General features: G+C 38.6%; 1 protein-coding gene across 4 annotated transcripts in view; it reads left to right on the forward strand.

Moving 5' to 3' along the window:
- Ric1 (RAB6A GEF complex partner 1) overlaps positions 1-21709 on the forward strand; it is an 83706-nt gene that overhangs the window by 25070 nt on the left and 36927 nt on the right. For 3 of the 4 annotated variants that reach the window (XR_386464.4, XM_030250893.1, NM_001081319.1), the window contains 3 exons: positions 14700-14807; positions 19935-20077; positions 20200-20336. Coding sequence is in view for 3 of the 4 variants with exons in the window: in NM_001081319.1 (NP_001074788.1) it covers positions 14700-14807; positions 19935-20077; positions 20200-20336 (388 nt within the window). In the remaining variant the exon portion in view is untranslated. The remainder of the gene's footprint in view (positions 1-14699; positions 14808-19934; positions 20078-20199; positions 20337-21709) is intronic. The other variant, XM_030250892.1, reaches the window with a different exon arrangement.

Genomic DNA, 21709 nt, shown 5'->3' on the forward strand with positions numbered 1-21709 from the left:
CTGGATTATTATATCTTTTATAACTTACCTCTAAATGATTTAAACATATAATTTGCTTGCCTTTTCCCTATATACAATTTCTTGTGGTTTTCTGTAGGTTTTAGGATTAGTTATGTTGCTTTTATTTTTTTTTTTTCCATTTTGCTCATCTGATAAGTGGATCTAACACTGTCTATCCCATGAATTTGTCAGTGAGCTTAAACTGGGACTCTCGTTATAGTACTTAAGCCGTGCTTCAGTGTTTTCTAGAGGTTTGGGAGGGGGGTGTTTTGTTTCTGTGTTCCGTGTTCTCGCTACCTTTAACTAAGTATGTAAGTAGGTGAGCTCTATGATTAAATCAATTTAAGTGGTTCAGTAAGCTTCAACTTCGTGATGTTTGAACCGTACCCGTTACCTCCTGTGGCTCACTGGAGAGTGCCAGTTAGTGCAGTGTGAGCAAACTCTCTGGCCTGGCTCTGGAGCTCAGAGCAGCCTTCTGCTTTATTCTAGTTTCTTCCCAGCACTTTTGTCCTCCATGAGCTCAAGAAGTCACTAATTCTCAATAAACATTCCCATAGTATATTTTAAATTTTTATCCCAGCAATCAGTGATATGTTTTAGTTGAAAAACTAGACTGTGAGAAGTGTAGTTTTAAAATGTGGATTTTGCTTTTTCAGATTGTAATCCAACTCTACTCGCCACTTGTCCTATATCTCTTGGGTAAATCAATACCCTCGTGTAGAAATCCTGGGTCGTATCACATGTCCAGTAACTTTAGTTTGGATGCTGACATCATCCTTAGTATGATCTACATACTATTACTATACATCTATGGTATAGTATAGTAATCACCATACTATTAATTATAGTCTTTGTGTTTTCCATTTGAATAGTTTTCAGGGTTTTGTTTTTTGTTTTGTTTGGTTTGGTTTGGTTTTTCGAGACAGGGTTTCTCTGTGTAGCCCTGGCTGTCCTGAAACTCACTTTGTAGACCAGGCTGGCGTCGAACTCAGAAATCCACCTGCCTCTGCCTCCCGAGTGCTGGGATTAAAGGCGTGTGCCACCATGCCCGGCTAGTTTTCAGGTTTTACAATAAAGAATGGTAAAGTTTGCTATGGGTAACAAGTTACTTGGAAAATACCCTGACAAATTTGCAGCTTGTTTGTTCGTATGCTCATAGGGGTAGATTGAGCCTTCACTTTACCTTGTCTTCCAAGGTCTTGTCACTCGCTCCGCAGAGTGAGAGCCTTCCTCCAGGATGTCCAAAACCTTAGTGGTTTATTCTTAGTCTGGCTTTGGGGTCACATGGAAGAATGGCTTAATATCTAGTGCTGCAAAGAAGAATAGAGGTTTCTAGAAGCCTTTGTCAGTGTAACTCCAGCATTTCTGCTATTCTGCTCCATACATTTGTCTCCCTGAGCATTGGGTTCTCCCACTGTATGTGGTAGCCTGGAAAGTGACTTTTGTTAGAAAACTTGTTTTTTTCTGTTTGTGACAAGTTCTCACTTTGTAGCCTAAGCTAGCCTTGCAATTCTTCTGCCTGCCCTTGGGTGACTGGAGTGTTTCATGTATTTTGTCCAGTTTTTGTGTTTGTTTTCTGGCTGAATAATTTGGAACCATTTACTCTATTAAAATCATAAAAGTGACTACCTACCTGTAGGATCATCAGTCAGTTTGAACAATTTCCAGTTATTTTCCACTGGAGTATATTTATTTAAGCACATGCAAATATTGTGCTTAAATATTTAAATATGTAAATATAGTCTATTTCATCAGAAATATTTTCATAAGTTATGGGCATATTGGTAAATAATTACAGTAGTATATCTCAGTAGTGGCTATATTAAGTATGGCTTAGCGTGCACGAGGCCCTGTATTCATCCCTAGAAAGGAAACCAATCAAATTGTCTACAGCTGATGAAATGTGTGATGTAGAGAAAGAACACTGTCAGCTTCAGAGCTGGGGTTGAACAGGCAAAGCCTCTCAGTCGCAGAGCTTGTGAGACAGCCAGGACTCCCTAGATCAAAACTGGCACAGTCTTGACTCATCTTCCATTTGGGATTCATGTCTGTTACTATAACTGAAAACTTAGCATGTCCCTACTCTAACTTGTCAGGCATTTGTTATTAAATGGTCCTCAAGAGGCCTCTGGTACTAATAACGAAGTAAAGTTAATGCCAGGGTCTGGAGGGCAGGGGTGTAGCAGTGGTCGAGCACTCGCAGACATGCACAAGGCCTTGGGATCCCTCAGCACCACAAAAAAAGTAGTTTAAAAATAAATGGATGGGGGAAAAAAAAAGAAATGAATGTCCTGAGAAGTCACACTAGTATTTCATGAGTGCTTATGAGGAGAGGAGAGTTTCATAGGTTAAAAAAATATATAGTTGTTTGCTTGGGGTGGGGGGGTGAAGACAGGCCTGAAGTAAGTTCTGATGGAAAGAACACACTGTATAGTTGATTGTACTGTACTGGTTTGTTTTCTTTTGCTTTGCTCTGTGACTCAGTCTCCCTGTGCAGCCCAGACTGCTCTGGCACTCCATTTATGGTTCACCTGAATGCAGTAATCATAGCCATGAACCACCACATCTGACTTTTAACTGAACTCTTGACATGTATGTCCTGTACCCCAAATCCATTGTATTATCTGCCTTGTTATTCTTTTCTTTAAGTAGTATTTAATAGTATTTAAGGTCCTGCACCTGAGAATTTGTTCAAACAGAAGCCTATTGAATATGTGTTGTAGCAGTTAACTGTATCATTGCTGTAGCCCTCCAGGGTGTATTTGATTGACATTAAAAGTGATCTTAGTTTTTTTCTACATAATATTATGGTACATTTGAAAATAGTGTATGCCTTAGTTAGGGTTTCCATGGCTGAGAAGAGATACCCTGATCACGACATTTAATTGGGGCTGGGGTACAGGTTCAGAGGTTCAGTCCATTACCATCATGGGAGGATGCATGGCTGCGTCCAGGCAGACACAGTGCTGGAGAAGGAGCCAAGAGTTCTACATCTTGATCCGAAGATAGTCAGGAGAAGACTCTCCTCCAGGCAGCAGTAGTAGGGTCTCTTAGGTCAGCCTCACTGTGACACACTTCCTCCAACAAGGTCACACCTCTAACAGCAGTACTCCCTATGGGCCAAGCATATTCAAAACACCGCAGTGTGATTTTGAGTCTTAGGGAACTTACTCCTGAAGACAGTTACACACTTGAGCAGTAATAGAGCTACACCAACCCCCATACTTTCTCAGTGTTCTTTGTTGACATGAATGCCAGAATTTTCAAGTGAGATTAGTTTCATTTTTTGCCTTCATTATGTGTGTCTTTGGCTTAACTCATAAGCAACCATTTGGATATGTGCAAGGGGGTGTGTTGTATTTCACATCAACTGCTTTTCAGTTTAGGTTCTTCTTTGACATAGAAGGGGCACTTTTAAATTACTCTTTGCCTTTAATAATTATTTATGTGTATAAAATGAGAAAAATAACAGTTAAATTCTACTAAATCATACCTAGCATTGTTGTCTAGGTTGCCTTTTAAGTTGTTTACAGTGCCTCCAGTGGACACTTAAGACTATTCATATGTGCTCAGAATAAAGGGAATTCTTGTTAATTAAATATGAAGAGTTATAGTGAGCTCCACTCTGAAAAATAATAAATCTTACAGAAGCTATCTAAAAGTAGTTATTCTAAAACGTGTCAAATTGGCTCACATCAAATATGAGCAATGACAATTTCGTTTCAAAAAATACATAATGCCTGAAAATGCAAAATATTTTGAAAATATGCATTTTTAGTATCATATTTTGCTTATTTATTCTATTGATACTTTTAAAATATGGTTAATATGGCATTAAAGTTTGGTTATATAGATATGTAACACTTTCTAAGATGTTCCATAGGGAAGCATTCCACATACAAATAGTAAAGGCAGCTAAATGTCTCTAGATATATATGTTCTGTTTGGTCACTAGGTTTTTAACAAGTCTCGTAGAGATTATATTGTAAAGTGAAATTATCAAACTTTTCCTATCTTGAATTTTTGCAGTAATCTGAGGCTTTTATCTGTTTTTGGTGTTTGTGTAGTTTGGTTCTGAAACTAGATTTATCTGATTGGAACTTGTGTGTTGAAGTCAGGGGCAGTTTACTAAATAAACTTTTCAGACCAGGTCTTGGTGTGAGACTAAGGCTGCCTTGAACTCATTCTTGGTGATTCTTTTGCCTTCATCTCCAGAGTGTGGTGATTTCATTCTGTGGTTTTGTTTTTGTTTTAAGACTTATAAAGAGATTTTAAACAACTTTTTGTTTCCAGATGTGTACACTGCACTCCTGGCAGATATATTTGTCTTTTTTATACATTTATTTCATCGCTTTGTAGTTTAGTTTAAATGCAAAATTTAACTTAAAAATAAATTTTATTTTGAAAGGTTAGTTTTTCTTGGCATATCAGTCATTCTCTTCTGGAGTTTCACTGAATCTTAACTCTGCAGATTTTGCACTAATGTTTATGGATGTGGTAGCTATCACGCATGTAATGTATTTTTAGTGGTAAAGCCAACGTTCCTTTAACTATCTATTGATGTTTCAATTCAGAAGTATATAACTAATAAAATACAAAACTACTGATAACGTTAATAAACTAATTGAAGCACATATACATATCCATCGAACTTGTGCAAAGATCACGTGTGTATCCAGTGTCATCACTTAGTCACCCCAAATAAACAAGATTTGAGAAATGAGACTGCAGAAAGGATGCAGAGAAGCTAAAGGTAGTGCTGGCCTGTAGATGAGATGCTTTTATCATTTGATTGTTTAAGACATCAAGTGCTAAGTAGTCCTTCTAAGAAGGACTGAAGCATCTACACTGTGGACTTCCTTCTTCTTGAGTTTCATGTGTTTTGCAGATTGTATCTTGGATATTCTAAGTTTCTGGGCTACTATCCGCTTATCAGTGAGTGCATATCATGTGTGTACTTTTGTGATTGGGTTACCTCACTCAGGATGATGTCCTCCAGATGCATCTATTTGCCTAAGAATTTCATGAATTCATTGTTTGTTTGTTTGTTCTTTTTTTATTAGATATTTTCTTTATTTACATTTCAAATGCTATCCCAAAAGTTCCCTATACCCTCTCCCAGCCCTGCTCCCCTACCCACCCACTTCCACTTCTTGGCCCTGGCATTCCCCTGTACTGGGGCATATAAAGTTTGCAAGACTAAGGGGACTCTCTTCCCAGTGATGGCCAACTAGGTCATCTTCTGCTACATATGCAGCTAGAGACATGAGCTCTGGGGGTACTGGTTAGTTCATATTGTTGTTCCACCTATAGGGTTGCAGATTCCTCATACAAAATAGCTATATCAGGGTCTCTTTAGCAAAATCTTGCTGGCATATGCAATAGTGTCTGGGTTTGGTGGATGATTATGGGTTAGATTCCTGTGTGGGGTAGTCTCCGGATGGTTCATCCTTTCGTCTTAGCTCCAAACTTTGTCTCTGTAACTCCTTTCATGGGTATTTTGTTCCCTGTTCTAAGGAGGAATAAAAAAAAAAAAAAACACACACACACACACACAAAAAAGTTTTTCAGGTGCTTCTTAGCCATTCGGTATTCCTCAGTTGAGAATTCTTTTTTTAGTTCTGAACCCCATTTTTAATGTTTTTTTTTATTTTCTGCACTCTATCTTCTTAATTTTTTATATATATCGGATATTCGTCTCCTATCTGATTTAGGATTGTGCCCATATCTTCGAGGCTTTTCCCCACTTTCTCCTCTCTAAGTTTCAGTGTCTCTGGTTTTATGTGGAGTTCCTTGATCCACTTAGTCTTGAGCTTTGAGATGATAAGAATGGATCAATTCCTTTTCTTCTACATGCTAACCACAAATTGACCATTTGTTGAAGATAGAGTCTTCTTTCCACTGGATGGTTTTAGCTCCTTTGTCAAAGATCAAGTGACCATAGGTGTGTGGGTTCATTTCTGGGTATTCAAATCTCTTCCATTGGTCTACCTGTCTGTTGCTGTACCAGTACCATGCAGTTTTTAATCACAATTGCTCTGTAGTACAGCTTGAGGTCAGGCATGGTGATTCCACCAGAGGTTCTTTTATCATTGAGAATAGTTTTTGCTATTTGTTATTACAGATGAATTTGCAAATTGTCCTTTCTAACTCTGTGGAGAATTGAGTTGGAATTTTGATGGGGATTGAGTTGAATTTGTAGATTGCTTTTGGCAAGATAGGCATTTTGACTATGTTAATCCTGCCAATCCATGAGCATAGATCTTTCCATCTTCTGAGATCTTCTTCGATTTCTTTCTTCAGAGACTTCTTATCATATAGATCTTTCTCTTCCTTAGTTAGATTCACACCGAGGTACTTTATTTGTTATTATTGTGAAGTATGTTGTTTCCCTAATTTCTTTCTCAGCCTGTTTATCCTTTGTGTAGAGAAAGGCCATTGACTTGTTTGAGTTAATTTAATATCCAGCTACTTCACTGAAGCTGTTTATCAGGTTTAGGAGTTCCCTGGTGGAATTTTTAGGGTCACTTATATATACTATCATATCATCTGCAAATATTTTGACTTCTTCCTTTCCAATTTGTATCCCCTTGGCCTCCTTTTGTTGTCTAATTGCTCTGGCTAAGAATTCAAGTACTATATTGAATAGGTAGGGAGAAAGTGGGTAGCCTTGTCTAGTCTCTGATTTTAGTGGGATTGCTTCCAGCTTCTTACCATTTACTTTGATGTTGGCTACTGGTTTGCTGTATATTGCTTTTGTTATGTTTAGGTATGGACCTTGAATTCCTGATCTTTCCAAGACTTTTATCATGAATGGGTGTTGGATTTTGTCAAACGCTTTCTCAGCATCTAACGAGATGATCATGTGGTTTTTGTCTTTGAGATTGTTTATATAGTGGAGTGTGTTGATGGATTTCCATATATTAAACTATCCCTGCATCCCTGGAATGAAGCTTACTTGGTCATGATGGATGATCTTTTGATGTTTTCTTGGATTCAGTTTTCGAGAATTTTATTGAGTATTTTTACATCAATATTCATAAGGGAAATTGGTCTGAAGTTCTCTTTGTTGGGTCTTTATGTGGTTTAGGTATCAGAGTAATTGTGGCTTCTTAGAATGAGTTGGGTAGAGTACCTTCTGTTTCTATTTTGTGGAATAGTTTGAGGAGAATTGGAATTAGCTCTTCTTTGAAGGCCTGATAGAACTCTGCACTAAACCCATCTGGTTCTGGACTTTTTTTGGTTGGGAGACTATTAATGACTGCTTCTATTTCTTTAGGGGATATGGGACTGTTTAGGTCTTTAATCTGATCCTGATTTAACTTTGGTACCTGGTATCTGTCTAGGAAGTTGTCCATTTCGTCCAGGTTTTCTAGTTTTGTTGAGTATAGCCTTTTGTAGTAGGATCTGATGATGTTTTGGATTTCCTCAGGTTCTATTGTTATGTCTCATTTTTCATTTTTGACTTTGTTAATTAGGATACTGTCCCTGTGCCCTCTAGTTAGTCTGGCTAAGGATTTATCTATATTGTTGATTTTTCTCAAAGAACTGGCTCCTCGTTTGGTTGATTCTTTGAATAGTTCTTCTTGTTTCCACTTGGTTGATTTCGCCCCTGAGTTTGATTATTTCCTGCTGTCTACTCCTCTTGGGTGAATTTGCTTCCTTTTGTTCTAGAGCTTTTAGGTGTGCTGTCCAAGCTGCTAGTGTATGCTCTCTCTAGTTTCTTTTTGGAGGCACCCAGAGCTATGGGTTTTCCTCTTAGGAATGCTTTCATTGTGTCCCATAAGTTTGGGTCTATTGTGGCTTCATTTTCATTAAACTCTAAAAAGTCTTTAATTTCTTTCTTTATTTCTTCCTTGACCAAGTTATCATTGAGTAGAGTGTTGTTCAGCTTCCACATGAATGTTGGCTTTCTTATTTGTGTTGTTATTGATGATCAGCCTTAGTCTGTGGTGGTCTGATAGGATGCATGGGATACTTTCAATATTTTTGTATCTGTTGGGGCCTGTTTTGTGACCAATTATATGGTCAGTTTTGGAGAAGGTACCAGGAGGTGCTAAGAAGAAGGTATATCCTTTTATTTTAAGATAAACTGTACTGTAGATATCTGTTAAATCCATTTGTTTTGTAACTTCTGTTAGTTTCAATGTGTCTCTGTTTAGTTTCTGTTTCCAAGATCTGTCCATTGATGTGAGTGGGGTGTTGAAATCTCCCACTATTATTGTGTGAGGTGCAATGTGTGCTTTGAGCTTTACTATAGTTTCTTTAATGAATGTAGATACCCTTGCATTTGAAATCATAGATATTTAGAATTGAGAATTCATCTTGGAAGATTTTATCTTTGATGAGTATGAAGTCCTTGTCTTTTTTGATAACTTTGGGTTCGAAGTCGATTTTATTCAATATTAGAATGGCTACTCTAGCTTGTTTCTTCGGACAATTTGCTTGGAAAATTGTTTTCCAGCCTTTTACTCTGAGATAGTATCTGTCTTTTTCCCTGAGGTGGGTTTCCTATAAGCAGCAAAAAGTTGGGTCCTGTTTATGTAGCCAGTCTGTTAGTCTATGTCTTTTTATTGGGTAATTGAGTCCATTGATATTAAGAGATATTAAGGAAAAGTAATTGTTGCTTCCTGTTATTTTTGTTGTTAAGGGTTGGGATTCTGTTCTTGTGGCTGTCTTCTTTTAGGTTTGTTGAAGGATTACTTTCTTGCTTTTTCTAGGGTGTAGTTTCCAACCTTGTGTTGATGTTTTCCCTTTACTATCCTTTGAAGGGCTGGATTCGTGGAAAGATATTGTGTGAATTTGGTTTTATCGTGGAATAGTTTGTTTTCTCCATCTATGGTAATTGAGAGTTTGGCTGGGTATAGTAGCCTGGGCTGACATTTGTGTTCTCTTAGTGTCTGCATAACATCTGTCCAGGATCTTCTGGCTTTCATAGTCTCTGGTGAAAAGTCTGGTGTAATTCTGATAGGCCTTCCTTTATATGTTACTTGACCTTTTTCCCTTACTGCTTTTAATATTCTGTCTTTATTTAGTGCATTTGTTGTTCTGATTATTATGTGTCGGGAGGAATTTCTTTTCTGGTCCAGTCTATTTGGAGTTCTGTAGGTTTCTTGTATGTTCAAGGGTGTCTCTTTCTTTAGGTTAGGGAAGTTTTCTTCTATAATTTTGCTGAAGATATTTACTGGCCCTTTAAGTTGGGAATCGTCACTCTTTTAGGTTTGGTCTTCTCATTGTGTCCTGGATTTCCTGGATGTTTTGGGTTAGGATCTTTTTGCATTTTGCATTTTCTTTGATTGTTGTGTCCATGCTCTCTATGGAATCTTCTGCACCTGAGATTCTCTCTTCCATCTCTTGTATTCTGTTGCTGATGCTCGCATCTATGATTCCTGATTTCTTTCCTAGGGTTTCTATCTCCAGAGTTGTCTCCCTTTTGGTTTTCTTCATTGTTTCTACTTTCACTTTTAGATCTTGGATGGTTTGTTCAATTCCATCACCTGTTTGGTTGTGTTTTCCTGTAATTCTTTAAGGGATTTTTTGTGTTTCTTCTTTAAGGCCTTCTACCTCTTTAGCAGTTTTTTTTCCTGTAATTCTTTAAGTGAGTCATTAATGCCCTTCTTAAAATCCTCTACCAGCATCATGAGATTTGATTTTAAATCCAAATCTTGCTTTTTGGGTGTGTTGGGGTATCCAGGACTCTCTGTGGTGGGTGTACTGGGTTCTGATGATGCCCAGTGGTCTTGGTTTCTGTTAGTAAGATTCTTTCGTTTGCCTTTCGCCGTCTGGTAATCTCTGGTGTGAGATGTTCTAGCTGTCTCTGGCTGGAGCTTGTTCCTCCTGTGGTTCTTTAGCCTCTGTCAGCACTCCTGGGAGACCAACTCTCTCCTGAGTCCCAGTGGTCAGAACACTCTGCAGGCAAGCTCTCCTCTTACAGGGAAGGTGCACAGAAGCCTGGAGCTCAGATCCACCTCCTGATTCCTGGGGACAGAGTCCTCCTTGGAGGCTGACTCTCCTCTGGCAGGGAAGGTGCCCAGGGGTCTGGGTCTCAGCTCTGTCTCCTGGCTGAGGATGAAGGCCCGAAGAGACCCTGTCCACGAAGCTCTGTTGCTTCTGCTGCCCACGTGCTCTCCTGAGTAGACTGGTCTCAGTGATCCCAAGATTCTGGGTGTGCTAGGGCCTGCCTTTGTCCTTTGACCCTGTAGCTGCTTGCACAAGACCCTCTGGGTTTTTTGGAACAGATGTTGCGTTCCATTCACCAGTGATCTCAAGATCCTGGGTGTGCTAGGGTGCGTGCAGCGTGGAGAGTCCTCTGGGGACCTTGGAACCCTCTGCTGAGATCGATGGGCACAGGCAGGAGTGTTTCTTCCTGATTACTGCTATCATTTTCTTTGTTCTTCATTCATTGTGTATCTTGATTCACTTGTGGTTTGTTCTCTTTGTCCATTGTAGCTAGTTTCTTAGTGGTTATCTTGAATAGTTAACATTTTGCACATATAACTGCTTAGTCTGATTGAGTAACCATTGAACACCAGTGGTCCCAGACCAGACATTTTTATTTGTCACCTTCTTATGGTGCTGTTGTCACAGAGATGTTTACATATTGTGTGCATATTGGCACAGATTCACACGTATTGTTTTATTCACCTGTTTTTCAAATCATACAGAAATAAATGCTTTTCTAAAGCAAAAGCATATTTCCAGCTTTAATGTTTTTAACATGATTTGAATTACTGTTTCCTCTCTTCATTCACCCCAAAAGGTTTCATCTAGTGTCTCTCGCCTATGACAAACCCTTAATTATTTTAGATCCCTGAACCTCTTACTTTCTCTGTCAGTTTTTTAAGAGTACTTTGTCCAGATGTTCTGTTCTTCTTTAACCTTTTTTCTTTCAGCTGTAAAGTATGTTATTCTAGTGCTTTTTGTCCTCCATAAGATCAGAAGAGGAAATGTCAGTTATGTTGAGAATTCTTTATATGTGAGAGAGACACTTGGCACTTTCAGGATTCTCTTTGATAGTTCAAGTGTTATATATCTTTGTTTCAATCTTTTCATATGTTTCTGACTTGAAGTTTGTTAAGTTCCCTAGATGTTTATATTTACATATCAATCAAATTTTTAAAATGTTCTATTGCTTTCTCAAATATTCTTTCTGCAGAAGTTTTCTTTCCTTGCCTTTGGACTCTTCTTACACACATGTTGGTCTGCATGTACTTATAGAAGTTCTATTACTTTGAAAATTTAGAACTGACTACAAAGTAAAGAAAAAAGTAGGGGCTCCAATATTGATGGGGGAGGGATGGAGATAAAATCTGTGAGTAAAACTGCCACTGAGAGTGAGAGGCCTATTGCTCAGGCTAGACCACTTATATGCACAAGGCTAGACCACGCTCTGGAAGAAGAGTTACCATTTTCTTTAGAGGTGTTGCCATTAATAGATGTGTTTATTATGCCAGTAGATAGCCCCCACTGATATACAGGCAAGCACCTAGAACTCCTCTGGCAGGCATGGATCAGAACAGGAAGGGACTTGTTGGGAAGATGAAGCTTTGCACTGGAAGAGAAGGTGTGCAGCTATAATGCATTGGGGATCAAATCCAAGTTAAATCCAATAGTGAATTCATCCTGCATTAAGGAAAGAAATAAGAAGCACTTCTCCTTGGAGTCATGTAACTAAGAGCAAGTCCAGACTTGCATTTTCTGCGCCATATTTCCTCTGTCTGTCTGTTTTATGAGTCTGAGTCTCTGCCTGAATGCTGTCTTGGGACTCTGTTTTGAACCTGTTTGTCTCTATGTTTCACTCTGTATGTGTCCTAATGTGTACCTGTCTGATGTGTATGAGTGTGTAGTATCTGTCTGTCTGTGAGCAGTGTGACTGTCCATAATAATGGACTTTTCTCTCTGTTTATTGAACAGCATAGAAAATATCACATGGAGAAGGAATGGGATACTTTACAGATATCTTTAACGGAGTTTTAAAAGCATTAGGTCACTGATTTCAACTGACCAGATAGCAAATGTCATTGTTTATCAACCAGTAACCATAAATGGTTGCTTTCAACCTTTATGGTACATTTTAGGAAGTCTTTCAACTTCTGTATCTGCTGCTTTCAGCAAAGATACACCTGCAATATCTAAGTCAAGGGCATGGAACAGTACCTGATGTAAGAATGTAGCTATGCAATAGCTTAAGTTATACAAGTTGAATACATAGGCAATCCAAGACAAGTAAGGATGGTTGTTCAGTTGTTCTCTTAAAGGCAGGTAAAATAAACAGACTCTGAGTAAACAGTAGGCTAGCAGTCTTAACTCTTAGGTGATGTCAAGATATACTATTAACTTGGGCTGTGAGGAGAAATTCTAGTCTTTTAGAATGTTAAGAGATATTCTCAGAATATTATATCACCAGAAGAAAGAACATAGAAAAGGGTAATGTTTAAAAATGACCAAATTTTAATTTATATACACATGAAATTATCAAAAACAAAAGTGTACTCAGACACAGTAACATAAAATTGTAATATATGCATTTTGAGAGGTGGAGACATAATAGCACAGGTTTTAAACTGTCATGGGTTGCATAGTGAGATCACCTCAACTCACTCACTCACTCACTCACTTTCTCTCTCTCTCTCTCACACACACACACACACACACACACACACACACACACTCAGGGGAGGGGCAAAGCTTTTGAGATACAAAGGTAAAAAAAATTACTTTGAGGGCTGGAGAGATGGCTCTGTGGTTAAGAGCACTGACTGTTCTTCCAGAGGTCCTGAGTTCAATTCCCAGCAACCAGATGCTGGCTCACAACCATCTGTGATGGGATCAAATGCCCTTTTCTGGTGTGTCTGAGGACAGCTATAGTACATAAATAAATATTTTTTAAAAACGTTAAAAAAATGCTTTGAGCATGTGTGACATGATTTTTCTTACATACAAGAGAAAACTATAGCATTCGCTCAGGTTCCCACCATGACTGTCTCTGAAGTGCATAGTTTTAAAGTGACCGGCCTCTCAGGAGTCTCCATTTTATTTAACTTGGGGCTTTCTCTAAGGTTAGCTTGTTATCAGAATCTCCAAAGATTACATTCTTTTTTCCTTTTTCCTGAGTCTTCCAGCACTATTTGAAGCTTAAGTACTACTTTTTAAAGTAAAATTAGCTTTAAAAACACTTAGACTTGGCGAATGTCCTCGGACAGTGACCACAGAGTGCATGATTACCACTTTCAATGTGACTCTGGTAAATTAGTCTCTCATTTTCTTTTTAAAGATCGTTGTTACATTAACCTTAATGGTTGAGTATCAACCTGCTTAGCCTGCCAGACATAGAAAGACGCAAATATTCCTGGTTACCACAGCAGCAAGATGACAATACACTACCATCTAGCTTATCTAGGGGGGTGGGGGGAGAAAAAAAAAGAAATCCACAAACAAAAAGAAAGCAAAGCAGGTTTCTGAGCAGCAAAGTAAAGTGATTTCTCACAAACATTAGAAACTTCAAAAGCTATTGTAGTGTTAACAAATTGAATTGCAGGGTGGGAGGTGATTAGAAAGAGAAGTGATGTGATATAAGCAGGACAGTTGTTGTCAAAATTGATAGCTGCCACAAAAGATAGTGTGTTGGTTAGGTTTATGTCAACTTCACACAAGCTAGAGTCGTCTCGGAAGGAGGACTCTCAGTTGAAAGAATGCCTGGGAAGAGTGGCCTTTAGGCAAATCTGTGTAGAGCATTTTCTTGGTTAATGATCGATGTGAAAGAGCCCAGCCTATTGTAGCTGGTACAGAAGAAAGTAGGCTGAGCAAGACATGAGAAAGCCAATATGCACCTTCCTTCATGGCCCCTGCATTAGTTCCTGCTTTCAGGTTCCTGCCCTGGGTTCCTTGCCTGACTTTCTTCAATGATGGCTGTGATGTGGAAGTAGAAGCAAAGTGAACCCTTTCTTCCCCAGGCTGCTTTAGGTCACAGTCTTTCTCATAGCAATAAAACCCTGAGTAGACCCATAACTGTCAAGTCCCTACACAGGCGAAGAGTTGTAGTCTGCTGATAGCATGTGCAGATGAGGAATCCAAGACACTTCTGTAGTCCTCTTAGGAGGTGTGTGCTCAGTTTCCTGACATTGGCCTACCTATTCTTGTGCGGCCACTAATCACCATGGATTTAAATACACACACCATTTGTTATTTAGTGCCAAGTCATTTGTGAAATAACCAAATACATCCCTGAATCTGACGTTAATCCTGAAGAAAAGCCACAGACTAGGAATCAAAGATAAGGTGTGAGGTAAGGTGAAATAAATGAACAGTTTCGACCATATAGTACTGCGTATGGAATGAAACATTGCTTCTGTAATTTCCTAGGTAGGAAAGCACTCTTAGTCATTTTAAACAAAATTGGTTCTCTTGAGAGTTCAACTTAATTCTCCCCTTCCCTCCCCTTTTCTCCCTTCCTCCTTTCCTCCATCTGCTTTTTACTCTCAGCCCCCCAACACAAGTTAAATTACTCAAGCTTCCATATATCTAGTTGGTATATAAATGTATCTACTGTGATAGAATTCAAGTTTGACTTTCATTTTTAAATCTATAAAATGAGCACATAGTCTGTAAATTGGTTATATTTATTTAATTGAATGCCTATTAGGTACAGATTGGGGGAAAAAATAAATATCTTTGTCTTAACCTTGTGCTATTTCTCTTAGAGGAAGTCCACAAATGAAGGGGATACCTCATTTTAAGGAAGAACATTGTGCCCCAGCATTGAATTTAGAAATGAAGAAAATACTGGATTTGCAAGCACCCATTATGAGGTATGGTATGCTGGTTAAGTTTGAGATTTTCTGACCACAAAAGACCATGTAGTTGATTAAATCATATGACAAACAAGAAAATTGTTTGCATTTCAAAATGTATAAATTAACTGTTTGATTGTATGGAATGATAACATACTAAAAGATTCAAATAAAATCATGTATGAGAAGAAAAGAGGGAGCTGTCGCTCTCTGCAGCCTCCATGTGTTTCTTGGAAGTACGAGTACACTTGAAGGAGTGTTAAGCTTTCTGATTGCAGTGTGAGTAGATGTCGTGTGACAAGGCAGTAAGAACTACTAAAGCACAGAACTCTATTCTCAATGTTTTTTTTTTTTTTCAGTTTCACTTTACTATCTTAAGTGCTTCATGGCTGGCCTTTTATTTATTACCGTCCTTCCCTCTGCATACATGATTTTTGTGAACAGTACACAGCTGTGAAAACAAATGAGGCTCAATCTTTAAGAGACTTTCCAGATACACTGTTGGTTAAAGAGCAAGGTGTATACAGTGGTAAGAATGCTTGGTCTTAAATGGTATTAGAAGTTTGTTGTCTAGAAGAGTACATAAGTTAGTGGGACAGGTTTAGGGAAAAGTTTTTTTATTAGGTACCTTTCAGACGTATTAAGCCATGGACCAGGAAGATGTAGGTAAAAGTGCTTGCTTCCAAACCTAATGAGTTACTTCCCCAGTGCCCACGTGGTAGGAATGAAGAATTGATTCCCAAGGTTGGCCTCTGCCCTTCAAACATGCACCGTGGCATGTCCAAGCACCCACACCCCAGATAAATAAATAAAAGTGTAACAATTTTAAAAACAAAAAGACTGAGCATATTACTGTAGTATGGAGCTATTGGACTATATAAAAATGTAATTCCAACATTTTAAAAGACCTCTCTGATTTATAGTTCAAACGAAGGGCATCTTTCACCATTTTGTTGTTGTTGTTAAACCACCACTCACTAGAACAAACAGCAGAGTTGACATTTGAGCCGTGAGCTGTTGTCATTCCCTTGTGTAGTCTGTGCTCTTATCCTTTAGTCTCCGAGTGGAGAAGAAAGTCTTTGTTACTTGCTTAAATGAGATTAAACTGAAACATTTTAGTTTAGTATGTTCACTGTGTTGATCAAAGGTTACTGATCACTTCAGATTTTATTTGCTCATGATAAAAGCCCTTTTTAAAGAATGCAACTTGAAGTAGCTCAGTGTGTAAGAGTGTTTGCCTCATACGCATGATACCCAAGTACAAATACTCTACCCCACATAAAAATATGTGTGGAATCACAGCCAAGCCTGTAACTCTAGTGCTGACGTGGGCAGAAGGATTGCTAGGGACTGCTGGCTGCCAGCCTAGCTCCAGTTCTGTGGAAGACCCTTTCTCAGGGGAGTGAGGTACAGTGTGATAGAGCAGTATACTCCTTGGCCGCCATATGTGTGAACATAGATGTGCATACACCACACACACGCACACGCACACGCACACAAACACACACACACACACACACACTATTAAAGTTAGAAGACTTGATGCAGAAGGAATTTTGAATGTATGTGGGCACCAAACAAGGCAGGACAATACAACTTGGTTTTATGGCTCCACCTGGTGGTAAAGCCATGTAGCACATGGAAACAGGATAGAAAGTCTTTACAAAAAGAATGTCTGGACCGGGAGGGGACTCAATAGTAGAGCATGTTTTCACCATGCTCATGGCCCAGAGTTCTAATTCTGGCACCACCAAAGGGAAGGGAGGAATTGCTTCCAAATTTTATGACATTGCTGGATAGTTTATGTGAACCTGACACAAGCTAAAGTCATCTGAGAAGGGAAAATGCTTCCATAAAAAAGGCTTGTAGACAGTCTATAAAGTGTTTTTCTTAATTAGTGATTGATGGGGTAGGGCCCAGCCTGTGTGAGTAGTGCCACCCTTGGGTTGGTTGTCCTGGGTTCTATAAGAAAGCAGGCTGAACAAGCCATAAGGAGCAAGCCAGTAAGCAGCACCCCTCCATGGCCTCTGCACGAACTCCTGCCTCCAGGTTCCTGCCCTGTTTGAATTCCTATCCTGACTTCTCTGATGATGAACAGTGATTTTGAAGTGTGAGCCAAATAAACCCTTTCCTCCTCAACTTGCTTTTTGGTCATAGTGTTTCATAGAAGCAATAGAAACTCTAACTAAGACAATGGCTTCCACCTGTATAAGAGTAGGGTTCTGCAAGTTTAGATGGTTGGCAATCTCAGTTTTCTCTCAAACATCCAAAGAAAGAATTACATTTTAAACACCATTAGCTGGTCAAATACATACTTCTTGGAAATTCCCTATCCCTATTAACACTTGTAAATAAGAGAGAAGACACTAAAAGACTATACAATCAGCTATTTTCTACTATCACAACCAATGTAATCAATTAAAATTAGGAATAATGGTTATCTTCTTGCATATAGGAGCAAAAGTACTGTCACCTTTTCTTTTTGATCAAATAAAAAGTAAAGATTATTGTTAAGTATCCATCTTTCATTATTACTTGAATATAGAGCATGTTTAAAAGATAAATATTTGTAATTATGAGTTTTAATAATTGGTTAATCAGAAATACTATTCTATTTCAAATTAGATGTGACAGAATGTGATGCATCCATGATATTCCTTATTTACCATATTAATAAAATCCTTTAGAACTCAGTCAGAAACCTAAATTGAAAAATACCCATGTTTGAGAAATGTGAGGCATGGTGGGGCATCATTTTGGGTATATGCCCAAGAGTAGTATAGCTGGGTCTTCAGGTAGATATATTTCCAATTATCTGAGGAACCTCCAGATTGATTTCCAGAGTGAATGTACCAGTTTGCAATCCCACCAGCAATGGAGGAGTGTTCCTCTTTCTCCAAATCCTCACCAACATGTATTGTTACCTGAGTTTTTTATCTTAGCTATTCTGATTGGTGCAAGGTGGAATCTCAGGGTCATTTTGATTTGCATTTCCCTGATGACTAAAGACTTTGAACATTTCTTTAAATGCTTCTCAACATTCAAGATTATGTTGTTATAAATTCTGTTTTGTTCTACACCCCATTTTTTTGATTGGTTTGTTTGGTTTCTTGGAGGTTAGCTTCTTGAGTTCTTTATATATTTTGGATATTAACCCTCTATCGGATGTGAGGTTAGTGAAGATTTTCTTTCCCAATATGTAGGTTGCCAGTTTGTCCTATTGGCCATGTCCTATGCTTTTCAAAAGAAGCTTTCCAGTTTCATGAGGTTCCACTTATCAATTCTTGATCTTAGAGCCTAAGCCATTGGAGTTCTGTTTAGGAAATTTCCCACTGTGCCAGTGTAACTTTTATATGTACTTAAAACTAAGGATGATATTCAGAACATTTTAAAAACCAGTACAGCATGAAAAGACCTAATTTGTTGGGCTTGACATTTATCCTAAAATTAATTGAGAGTGGCAATTGGGTAGCTTGGGACAAAGCCCATTTTTCAACATTTTGAAGAACTATTCATTAACGATGGACACCAGCCATTGTTCAACAAGTTGTTTACTTTTAATTGAGGTAAATAGAGTATCTTATGTAGATTCTCCTGGGGGGGGGGGCGGGAGTGACATCTGTTGCTCTCCATCATATTCCTTTTTTTAAAAAAAGATTTATTTACTTATTTTGTATATGTGTACACTGTAGCTGTCTTCAGACACACCAGAAAAGGGCATCGGATTCATTACAGTTGGTTGTGAGCCACCATGTGGTTCCTGGAAATTGAACTCAGGACTTGTAGAAGAGCAGTCCATGCTCTTAACCATTGAACCATCTCTCTATCGCCCCACCCCACCCCCCTTTTTTAATGGTTTCTCTAGAGGGTTTCTTTGTGTAACCTTGGCTGTTCTAGAACTTACTCTGTAGATCAGCCTGGCCTCAAATTCAGAGAAATTTACCTGCCTCTGCCTCCCAAGTGCTGGGATCGAAGGCATGCATCGCTACTACTTGGCTCCATCACATTATTTTGAGATGGGGTCACTCACTAAACCTGGAGCCCAGTGATTTGTTTAGCCTGGCTGGCTGGCCAGCTGACGTGGGAGCTGTGCCTATGCATGTCCCCAGCACTCCAGTGCTAGATCTCAGATACATGCTACTACACCTAGCCTTTTATGTGGGCACCAGGAACAGAATCTGACCTTTCCCTGGGAAAGAGCATTGCAGGGGGGGGGGGGGGGACAGACTGGCAACTGCACGACCCTGACCTTACTCGGGTTGTTCTTCCAAACCTGGGAGAGGCAGGAATCACCAACTGAGCTGTCTTCTCAGTCTTCATCTAGATTTTTTTTCATTTATATCACAGTTATTTTATCTGCTAATCCAACATTGGGATTGTATAATAGTCTATTTATATTGATGGACTTTTCTTTTTCTTCTGATTCATATTTTTCTGTCTGTATGTCTGGTCAGTTGTTACAGTTTTTTATTATAGAGATTATGAACTCTATTAATTTCCAGGCATATAGTCACTATGTGTGGCTGCTGAAGTTGAAAACTTTTAAGACTGGTAGAGGATGGTTCCATGGCCTCTCTGTGGTTTCAATTTATCATCTTCTGAATCGTTACACCTCTTCTTCCTCTTCCATATCTTCTTCAGTCACACCACACTGACACCCCATTTGTCTTTAATTTGTTGCCTCAATATTTGTACTTTCTAGCCTAGATTAAATTATACTAAAGTTGTAGACAGGTAGTGTTCTGTAAGGATATGATGATTGGCTCTGCTAAAGCATTTTCCTTCTGTCATTTTTGTTGTTTTGTTTTAGAAGACAGAGTCTCATTGTCTGACTCCTGACCAGCCTAGACCAGAGTGTGTACACCAGGCGGACTTGCAGAGTTTTAAGGCCTCCTGCCTTACTGATGCTCAGCCTTGCTTACAGAACTTCTCCCTCTCCTTCTCCCTCTCCCCACCCCCCCAAGCCATGTGTGTGTGTGTGCGTGCACCCACCTGCCTCTGCCTCCTGAGTGCTAGAATTAAAGGTGTGCACCACAATAGCTAGCTTGCAGAAGCAATTTTTGAAAGCCATTATATTTATACTCATTGCTTTCCCAGTATGCTGTCTTGCAAGGTAATTGACTTGAGTTGCTTGCTTCCGTCCAGTTTGCAGTCTGTGCTGGAAGATCTCCTTGTTGCAACTTCTGATGGACTTCTTCATCTTATTCATTGGGAAGGAATGACAAATGGAAGAAAAGCCATCAATCTGTCTACAGTACCATTTTCAGTAGACCTCCAGTCATCCAGAGGTAGTTATACTTTGTATATGAGATAGAACCAGTTGTTTAATATTGGGTGTATGGTAGTACTACCCAAATATGTGATACAATAGCTTATTATAACCCTACTCTATTTATGTGTTTTTCATCAGTTGGTTCATTCCTCGGCTTTGCAGATGTGCACATTAAAGATATGGAATACTGTGCCACACTTGATGGATTTGCTGTTGTGTTTAATGATGGTAAAGTTGGATTTATTACACCAGTATCCAGTAGATTTACGGCAGAGGTGTGTATTGTACATTTTAAATTATTTTATTTTGCATATATTAATTTTGCTTTGTTTTCAAATCCTATGCTCTCTTAGTTCACATAATTTTTATTCCTACTATATAGACAGTTGCAGGGTTATTGACTTTATCCTATGGAAAATGACCATTTGCTTCAATCTTCTTCAACCCCAACACACTCATAAATCTTTTCAATAAGGTTATTATTGTAATGAGATTATTATCCATTGTTTATAGATTAGTCAGCAAATAAATTCTGTTAATACCAAACTATATAATATGCCAATGACTAGTTTTTCCTTTTCTGCAGAGTTTTATTTCCACTAGGAGTTAATAATTGTTTGTTTCTTTATGTTTAGTTGTACTTTGTATATGCATGTATGCCTTTGCTTATGCACACATGTGTGTTTGTGTATGTGGAGGGTGTGTGTGTGTGTGTGTGTGTGTGTGTGTGTGTTGTGGAGACCAGAGGTCAACCTAGGCTCCCATTCCTCAGTCACTGTCAAGAGCTAGAGCTTGAAGTAGACTAAACTAACTAGCCAACTAGTTTAGAGACCCACCTGTCCTAACCTTTTTATGTACTGAAATTACAAGTACATAAAACCAAACTTGGCCTTTTACATAGGCTCTGGGGATCGAACTCAGGTCCTGATGCTTGCAAAGCAAGCACTTTACCCAATGAGTTGTCACCTAGCCCTGTGTTAGCGTATTCTTTATGAACTTACTTCTTAACCCCAAACCGACTGTCCATTTGGTTTTTCATTAGGTGTTTGTTTAATCTTCTTTAAGAATTTTCTGTTAGAGCTCTATGGCCTGCTCCAGACAGACTTCTCCAGATTGGTAGCTTACACTAGACCTTTAACTAAGATGTATTTTCTGGGTTTTCGTCTTCATCATCATTTGCATCATCTCAAGGAGACTCTTTCTTCTCTTTTTCCTTTTAATTGTATATCCTTTAAAAGCTATTGCTTTTTTATTTTTAGATAGTAAATATATAGATTTTGCTGCTATGCAGAGACCCAAAGTAAAATTACTATTTTCTGTTTTAATATATTGTTGACTGGTTATTTATTTAAAGGGTCCTATCCATCCTTTGGTTCCTTCCCTCCTCATTTCTCTTCCTCTATTCTTTTTTCTTCCTCTCCTCTTTTGTTTTCTCCACTGTTCCTTAAAAAGAATCCTATAGTCCCTTCCAGAGGGTACATAGACCTGACTACCCCAATATTTTGAGCTTTGGAAGACTTAAAAGCTAGAAGGTTCAAGGTGTAATCTTGGACTTTTCTTTAATGTGCACACAAAGGAAAAATGTTTAGCTTTCTATTGGAGTGGAAGTTGTTCTTTGTTGGCTGTTCACATTAGGAATATGCTCAGC

This window comes from Mus musculus, chromosome 19, assembly GCF_000001635.26.
Source record: "Mus musculus strain C57BL/6J chromosome 19, GRCm38.p6 C57BL/6J".
Classification (NCBI taxonomy): Eukaryota; Metazoa; Chordata; class Mammalia; order Rodentia; family Muridae; genus Mus; species Mus musculus.